Source organism: Lolium rigidum, chromosome 7, assembly GCF_022539505.1.
Source record: "Lolium rigidum isolate FL_2022 chromosome 7, APGP_CSIRO_Lrig_0.1, whole genome shotgun sequence".
Taxonomy (NCBI): domain Eukaryota; kingdom Viridiplantae; phylum Streptophyta; class Magnoliopsida; order Poales; family Poaceae; genus Lolium; species Lolium rigidum.
In genome coordinates this window covers 246611043-246620733 of record NC_061514.1, presented here as the reverse complement: position 1 = coordinate 246620733, position 9691 = coordinate 246611043, and the positions used below count along the sequence as shown (strand labels likewise).

At 41.0% G+C, this 9691-nt stretch overlaps 1 protein-coding gene across 1 annotated transcript; it reads right to left on the bottom strand.

The window, feature by feature from the left end:
* Window positions 1-782: 782 nt before the first annotated feature.
* LOC124674807 (succinate dehydrogenase subunit 3-2, mitochondrial-like) lies at window positions 783-3193 on the bottom strand. The gene is made up of 3 exons (XM_047210863.1): window positions 3085-3193; window positions 1983-2048; window positions 783-1470 (listed from the first exon to the last, which is right to left on the bottom strand). Exons 2-3 carry the CDS (start codon window positions 2044-2046, stop codon window positions 1145-1147), a joined length of 390 nt encoding a protein of 129 aa, XP_047066819.1. The 5' UTR covers window positions 2047-2048; window positions 3085-3193; the 3' UTR covers window positions 783-1144.
* Between the last annotated feature and the right edge of the window lie 6498 nt (window positions 3194-9691).

Genomic DNA, 9691 nt, shown 5'->3' with positions numbered 1-9691 from the left:
AGATATTTTTGAACTTCAAAATGCCATTTTCGAATTTTTCAAAAAATAGATGTGGCCCGAGATACACATAACTCATTTTATCTAGAAAAATTTGTAACACTTAATTTGAAACGGCGGAAGTACATGCTAGAAAAACCTTCTCTTCACCGTTGTTTCCTCTGCAAGGATTGCCATCGCCTAGGTTATTCAACATACCTGCTCAATGCTACATTGGTATCATAGATGTTCATTTTTTTCATATTATTTGATCAAACTTTATAAAGTTTGAGTTTGGCAAAAATACAGCACATGGTAATTTGGAATGGATGAAGTACAAGATTGCAGATCACTCAGGAGGCTCGCAAGCGTTTTGTTGCAAGCGGGGAGAGATATTTGCCCCAAGAATGCCTTTTGTGTTTGTACTTTGTAGAACTAGAATAAGCCAGTGCACGCTTTGGTAACCTTATGCCTTGTGCACAAAGAAAAGTGGCTATGGCTCATTTGACTTAATAATTGCTTGTTTGTCAACTACCGGTAGCCGTGGTATCAAGATAATATTTCCTTTTGCATGGATAGCCGGATCATATGGTTCAATCGGAAATAAACAGAACTCCATCAGACAGCTGGCTCTGCACTTCCGTAGTCTCCAGCTTAGCTAGTGGTTGCTGCACCACAATGCCAGAAGAAGCCTCACTCTATACTACATGAGGAGGCACCGAAGCAGCGAGAATATGAAATGCAAATTCACATTCATATTATACAAAAAAAACATGACCCTGCAAATTCTATTAGAGAGCAGAACGTAAAAGGTCATTGCGACTGAACACCAAATATAAGGCATCAACCTCTTGGGGCGGAAAATAACAGTTGCCTACAGATATCTGTTCAGAAAACTATCAACATTATGTTTGTTTTGCATGAGCAGGAAAACATTGAAGCCGAAGCAAAAAAAAATTGGTTCAGATTTGCAGACCTCACAACAAAGAAATAGAACACTCGAAATGAAGTCTACACGCACTGATGATTTGGGTAGCTTTCCTTATTATTCAGGAAATATGCAGGGTTGTTGATAAGATGTTATGACAACTACATCTACAGCTGCATTGTCCAGACGACAGACCTGTCTTGGCAAAGTCACTTCTCATCATTGCAGGATGTATTTCACTCAGACACCAAACATGAGGCTGAATTTGGTAGCAAGGGGAATGGATATGATGGCAGCACCCAGTGCGACACCGAATATACGGTGCGAGATGGAGAACGTAGCGCTCAGCTGTGGCTTCTTCAGCGGAAGATGGGGAGACAACGGGCGGTTCGCAACAGGAGCTGACAGGGGACGACTTGTATGCAGGGCTCGGCTTCCAGATGGAGACATCTTCTGTCGCAGAGCTCCTAAGGGAGAAGACGCGTAGCCCTTCGCTTGCCCAATGCTTGAGGAGTGTCTAAGGCCATCCATGTTGTTTAAAGATGAGTTTGAGTTACCAAGGGCACCTGACCAATGACAAGAAACACGACAAGCCTTATTTGAAAAATTAACTGTGGATCACAATAGAGCAGAATAGCAAAGAACAAAGGAAACCAATGTTGAATATACCATTTGTACATAGAGATTGCTAAAGAATTATTAAGTAAACAGATGCCAATTCTGCATTAAACAACATAACACATCAAATTATGAACCAATATCCTGGTAAAAGTTAAATACAGATAAAAGACACTTGAGGCATGTGTAGCAAGACTGTTGGAAAACAATATTGACTATAACATTTATTTATTTATACATAGAAATTGCATGTCACAGATTTATTAACTAAATAGGTGGCTGGTCTTCATTAAACAAAAAACCAATTTATGAACCAACACAACAAGAATGCACTTCAAAGGTGCTTGTGTGCACCCATTAGCACCTATATAATTGACCTGTGGTGAATGTTTGATATCTCAAAACTACTTCAGAACTTAGAAGTACAAATAAGAAAGCAAATTAATGCAAGAGTGCATACCACGGAGAGCAAAGGGAGCGTCTCTCAGGGGTGCAAACCGAGTGTTGCTGTGATACTTGTCCATTCCTGCACACGGGGTCAACACACTTTGGTCAGAAATAATATGATAGTCTGTGAGTTTGAGAAAAAAACAGATTCACATTCATGCTTCTTAATCCCAATATCAATTGAAACTAGTGACACATACATATTCTGGAATACAGATCAAGTGATGCATTTTAGTAAATTCACGATAAACCTCGAAACTAAGCAGGTTAGTGGATAAACACCCACTCATAGACCGCAAGCCGGATCGTGCGATCCGATCCACTGTTCGGGATATACCATGTGTAGCAAGATTGATGGAAAACAATGTCGATTATCCCATTTATTTGTACATAGAACTTGCACATCAGAGATGTATAAACTAAACAGATGGCTGTTCTTCATTAAACAACACATGGCATCAATTTATGAACCAATATACTGATAAAAGTTAGATATAGACCAAATCGACTTGAGGCATTTGTATCAAGACTACTGGAAAACAGTGTCGATTTTACCATGTATTGTACATAGAAATTGCATGACGAAAGCTTATTAACTAAACAGATCGCTGCTGTTCATTAGTCAACAAATCAATTCGCGAACCTACACAAAACTACTTCAGAACTTACAAACATAGAAACTACTTCAGAACTTAAGAAGAATTATACATATATTGTTTGGAATACAGATCAAGTCATGCCGTTTAGTGAATTCCCCGTAAATCTGGAAAGTAAGCAGATTAGCGGCTAAACGCCAACCCCATAACGGACCGCAATCCCGAGGGAGGATCTAATCCGCTGTTCGCCGCCGATCTGGTTCGCGTCGGTGTGCAGGTCCTTAGTGAGGCTTGGAACACGAAATCAGTACGGCTAAATAAATGGACTATATCTCGCGATACACCTCGCCTTAACTAATTAAACAATCTGGCGGCGATGATCCGAACCAACCATGCTCTCCATGGCCGCACCCTAGCGCGCGCTCTAGAATTCGAGAGCCACCGGACCCAAACGAGGATCCCAAGCAGGCAAGAAGAAACGCAATAGAGAAAGGGGGAAGGTGCATGGATGATCCCTACCTTCCTCCTTGGTGGCGCGCGGGGCGAGAGGAAATCGGAAGGTCGGTGCCGATTTGGGGACGAACGAGACGGCGGCGCCTGCCTTTCTTCCTGGCTTCCCCTTTGCTCACTCGCGGCTTGGATGAAGATGCACGATGGGAAGACATTGATGGGCCGGGCTTAAAGTGCAGAATACTGGGCTGGGCCGCCGGGACGAGAAAGATCTGGGCTTTGGTGGGTTTCGGGGTCTCGTAATTGTGGATTTCGACAAATTTGACCCTTTTTCGAAAGTTCAGCACGATTTAACCTCTTTTTTAAAAATATTCAAAATCTGACTCTTTTTAGTAGCGCCTTTCCCCGGGGAGCTATCCTCTTCGCCGTAGCGCCCACGCCACTGGCGCTGACCTTGTGCCAGCGTGGCCAGGCTGGGCCCACAATTCGCGAGCTCAACTCCATTCATAGGAGCGCTACTCTTTTGAAGTTCAACTCCCTTCTGAGTGGAGCTACCCGTTTAAAGTTCAACTTCCCTCACAGGGGCGTTACCCTTTGGAATATGCTAAGTCTCTTGGGCCGCTCCCATCCCCTCTGCCTACCACTTACCCCTCACACCCCGACCTGGAAGAAGCTAGGGCGCGTCCCCATCTCTCCCCCCTCTCAAATCCTTCCCAAAAATCCCCTAGATATGAAGATTTATTTGGTGGATTTTGGTCTCCATCCTTCCCTTAGGTATGTTATTTCGATCCCACCAAATTTATTCGAAAATATTGAGTCATTAGACCCAATTTTGTGTAGTATTGGTGAAACCCTAGACATCACAAATTTTGAAATTTGTGTGGTCTTGTGGATTTTATTTTAGTTTGATAGTTTTATTATCCTCTAGATTGGCCTATTTTGCTAGTTAGAGTTATGGTGTGTGACTATGATTTGTTGTCAATATTGGCATGTATAGTTTGAGCTTGGTATTGTAGATCTAGATGAACTTGGAATGTGAAGATTATAATTGATATACTTATTGTTTATGCATTTGTTTTTTATAACTATTTGGTAGATGGCAAAACATTGTTGTAGGCATTCTATGTTTGCTTTTTGTCTTGGAAATTTTTTCTAATCTTAGTTTGGAATGTCGTTCATACTAACTTTAATATAAAATTGTTGTAGGTATGGCGTCGTCCGATCCGAAGGAGAACCCGAGGAAGTGGAAGCACACCGCTGAACTTTGGCCATCCAATTTTCCCGAAGGGACGGAACAAGCTCGTTGTTGGTGCGGTGACCTTTGTGTATCCAAGAGATGTGATGATTGGGATGCCAAACACGGAAGCAGGTTTTGGATATGTTCTAACTATGCACATGATAAGGCCAAGCCAAGAAACCCATACGACTACTGATACGTCTCCAACGTATCTATAATTTCTTATGTTTCATGCTAGTTTTATGACAATACCTACATGTTTTATTCACACTTTATAATGTTTTTATGCATTTTCTGGGACTAACCTATTAACAAGATGCCACAATGCCAGTTCCTGTTTTCTGTTGTTTTTTATTTCAGAAAAGTTAGTTTACAAATATTCTCGGAATTGGACGAAACAAAAGCCCACGACCCTATTTTCCACGGAGTGTTCCAGAAGTCTGAAGCCGACATGTGGGGAGGGAGCCCCCTGGCTCCCCCGACGCTGCCGCTTTGTCTATTTATTCCTTCATCTCGGACCCTAGTACCGAGAGCCAAAATACGAGAAAAGTTCCAGAGACGCCGCCGCCGTCAACCCCATCTCGGGGGGTTCTGAAGATCTCCTCCGACACCCTGCCGGGGAGGGGAATCATCACGGGAGGGCTCTACATCACCATGCCCGCCTCCGGACTGATGCGTGAGTAGTTCATCCTTGGACTATGGGTCCATAGCAGTAGCTAGATGGTTGTCTTCTCCTATTATGCCATCATGTTTAGATCTTGTGAGCTGCCTATCATGATCAAGATCATCTTATTGTAATGCTACATGTTGTGTTTGTTGGGATCCGATGAATATGGAATACTATGTCAAGTTGATTATTGATCTATCATATATGTTATTTATGATCTTGCATGCTCTCCGTTGCTAGTAGAGGCTCGGCCAAGTTGATACTTGTAACTCCAAGAGGGGGTATTTATGCTAGATAGTGGGTTCATGCCTCCATTGAATGCGGGGACGATGACGAGTAAAGTTCTAAGGTTGTGGATGTGTTGTTGCCACTAGGGATAAAACATCAATGCTTTGTCTAAAGATATTTGTATTGCTTACATTACGCACAATACTTAATGCAACTGTCTGTTGTTTGCAACTTAATACTGGAAGGGGTGCGGATGCTAACCCGAAGGTGGACTTTTTAGGCATAGATGCATGCTGGATGGCGGTCTATGTTCTTTGTCGTAATGCCCTAAGTAAATCTCATAGTAGTCATCATGATATGTATGTGCATTGTTATGTGATTCGTCCCAAACGTATCTATAATTTCTTATGTTCCATGCTACTTTTATGATGATACTCACATGTTTTATATACATTATATGTCATATTTATGCATTTTCCGGCACTAACCTATTGACGAGATGCCGAAGAGCCGCTTGTTGTTTTCTCGCTGTTTTTGGTTTCGTAAATCCTAGTAAGGAAATATTCTCGGAATTGGACGAAATCAATGCCCAGGGTCCTATTTTTCCACGAAGCTTCCGAAGTCCGAAGAGTAAACGAAGTGGGGCCACGAGGCGACGACACAACAAGGCGGCGCGGCCTGGGCCCTGGCCGCGCCGGCTCGTTGTGTGGGTCCCTCGTGACGCCTCCTCGACCCGCCCTTCCGCCTACTTAAAGCCTTCGTCGCGAAACCCCCGACACCGAGAGCCACGATACGGAAAACCTTCCGCAGACGCCGCCACCGCCAATCCCATCTCGGGGGATTCAGGAGATCGCCTCCGGCACCCCGCCGGAGAGGGGAATCATCTCCCGGAGGTCTCTTCATCGCCATGATCGCCTCCGGATCGATGTGTGAGTAGTTCACCCCCGGACTATGGGTCCATAGCAGTAGCTAGATGGTCGTCTTCTCCTCATTGTGCTATCATGTTAGATCTTGTGAGCTGCCTATCATGATCAAGATCATCTATTTGTAATCCTACATGTTGTGTTTGTTGGGATCCGATGAATATTGAATACTATGTCAAGTTGATTATCAATCTATCATATATGTTATTTATGTTCTTGCATGCTCTCCGTTGCTAGTAGAGGCTCTGGCCAAGTTGATACTTGTGACTCCAAGAGGGGGTATTTATGCTCAATAGTGGGTTCATGCCTCCATTAAATCTGGGACAGTGACAGAAAGTTCTAAGGTTGTGGATGTGTTGTTGCCACTAGGGATAAAACATCGATGCTTTGTCTAAGGATATTTGTGTTGATTACATTACGCACCATACTTAATGCAATTGTCTCGTTGTTTACAACTTAATACCGGAGGGGGTTCGGCTGATAACCTCGAAGGTGGACTTTTTAGGCATAGATGCATGTTGGATAGCGGTCTATGTACTTTGTCGTAATGCCCCGATTAAATCTCATAGTACTCATCATGATATATGTATGTGCATTGTTATGCCTTCTTTATTTGTCAATTGCCCAACCGTAATTTGTTCACCCAACATCTCGCTATCTTATGGGAGAGACACCACTAGTGAACTGTGGACCCCGGTCCTATTCTTTACATCCGAAATACAATCTACCGCAATTGTTCTTTATCGTTCTTCGCAAACAATCATCATCATCCACACAATACATCTAATCCTTTGTTTACAAAGCAAGCCGGTGAGATTGACAACCTCACTGTTACGTTGGGGCAAAGTTCCGTGATTGTGTTGTGCAGAGTTCCACGTTGGCGCCGGAATCCCCGGTGTTGCGCCGCACTACACTCCGCCACCAACAACCTTCAACGTGCTTCTTGGCTCCTACCGGTTCGATAACCTTGGTTTCTTACCGAGGGAAAACTTGCCGCCGTGCGCATCACACCTTACTCTTGGGGTTCCCAACGGACGTGTCATCTACGCGCATCAAGACTGTTTTCTGGCGCCGTTGCCGGGGAGATCAAGACACGCTGCAAGGGGAGTCTTCCACTTCCAATCTCTTTACTTTGTTTTTGTCTTGCTTTACTTTATTTACTGCTTTGTTTGCTTCTTATATCAAAAACACAAAAAAATTAGTTGCTAGCTTTACTTTATTTACTATCTTGTTCTCCATATTAAAAAACACAAAAAAAATTAGTTACTTGTATTTACTTTATTTAGTTTGCTTTATTTACTACTGCTAAAATGGGTACTGTTGAGAATACTAAGTTGTGTGACTTCACTAGCACAAATAATAATGATTTCCTATGCACACCTATTGCTCCACCTGCTACTACAGCAGAATTCTTTGAAATTAAACCTGCTTTACTGAATCTTGTTATGAGAAAGCAATTTTCTGGTGTTAGTTCTGATAATGCTGCTACCCATCTTAATAATTTTGTTGAACTATGTGAAATGCAAAAGTATAAGGATGTAGATGGTGACATTATAAAATTGAAATTGTTTCCTTTCTCTTTAAGCGGAAGAGCTAAAGATTGGTTGCTATCTCTGCCTAGAAATAGTATTGATTCATGGACTAAATGTAAGGATGCTTTTATTGGTAGATATTATCCTCCCGCTAAAATTATATCTTTGAGAAGTAGCATAATGAATTTCAAGCAATTAGATAATGAACATGTTGCTCAAGCATGGGAGAGAATGAAATCTTTGGTAAAGAATTGCCCTACCCATGGACTAACTACTTGGATGATCATCCAAACCTTTTATGCATGATTGAATTTTTCTTCGCGGAACCTATTGGATTCAGCTGCTGGAGGTACCTTTATGTCCATCACTTTGGGGGCGGCAACAAAGCTTCTTGATGATATGATGACAAATTACTCCGAATGGCACACTGGAAAGAGCTCCACAAGGTAAGAAGGTAAATTCTATTGAAGAAACCTCCTCCTTGAGTGATAAGATTGATGCTATTATGTCTATGCTTGTGAATGGTAGATCTAATGTTGATCCTAATAATGTTCCTTTAGCTTCATTGGTTGCCCAAGAAGAACATGTTGATGTGAACTTCATTAAAAATAATAATTTCAACAACAATGCTTATAGGAATAATTCTGGTAACAACTATATGCCATATCCTTCTGCTAATGGTAATAGTTATGGTAATTCTTATGGGAATTCTTACAACAATAATAGGAGTGTACCCCTGGTCTTGAAGCTATGCTTAAAGAATTTATTAGTACACAAACTGCTTTTACCAAATTTGTTGAGGAAAAACTTGGTAAAATTGATATTCTTGCTTCTAAGGTTGATAGTCTTGCCTCTGATGTTGATCTTTTAAAATTGAAAGTTATGCCTAATAAGGATATTGATAATAAGATTGTTACTACAGCAAATGCCATCCAAGTTCGAATTAATGAGAATATTAGATTGATGGCCGAATTGCATGCTAGGTGGGAAAGAGAAGAAAACGAAAAACTAGCTAAAGAGAATAATGTAGCTAAAGTTTGGACTATTACCACCACTAGTAATGTTAATGATTCACATGTTCCTACACCTCCTACTATCAATGGTAAAATAATTGGTGTTGGCAATGTTACTACTCCTAGTGCAAAGCGTGCAAAATTGCCTGAAACTGCTAAAACTGCTAAAATTGATAAAACTGCTGAAATTTTTCAAAATATTGGGGACAATGATCCCATTGTTATAGATCATAATGGTTTATACTTTGATGATTTTCACATCTCTGAAGTTATAAAGTTCTTACAAAAGCTTGCTAAAAGTCCCAATGCTAGTGCTATAAATTTGGCCTTTACAAAACATATTACAAATGCTCTCATAAAAGCTAGAGAGGAGAAACTAAAACTTGAAACTTCTATTCCTAGGAAGTTAGAAGACGGTTGGGAGCCCATCATTAAGATGAGGGTCAATGATTTTGATTGTAATGCTTTATGTGATCTTGGTGCAAGTATTTCTGTTATGCCTAAGAAAATCTATGATATGCTTGACTTGCCACCATTCAAGAATTGTTATTTGGATGTTAATCTTGTTGATAACGCTATAAAGAAACCTTTGGGGAGGATTGATAATGTTCGTATTATGGTTAACAATAACCTTGTCCCCGTTGATTTTGTTGTCCTGGATATTGAATGCAATGCATCTTGTCCCATTATATTGGGAAGACCTTTTCTTCGAACTGTTGGTGCCACCATTGATATGAAGGAAGGTAATATTAAATATCAGTTTCCTCTCAAGAAAGGTATGGAACACTTCCCTAGAAAGAGAATGAAGTTACCTTATGATTCTATTATTAGAACAAATTATTATGTTGATGCTTCGTCTCTTGATGTTACTTGATTCACACTTTCTGCGCCTAGCTGAAAGGCGTTAAAGAAAAGCGCTTATGGGAGACAACTCATTATTTTACTTCTGCACTTTGTTTTATATTTGAGTCTTGGAAGTTGTTTACTACTGTAGCAACCTCTCCTTATCTTTATTTTATTGCATTGTTGTGCCAAGTAAAGTCTTTGATAGTAAAGCCAATACTAGATTTGGATTA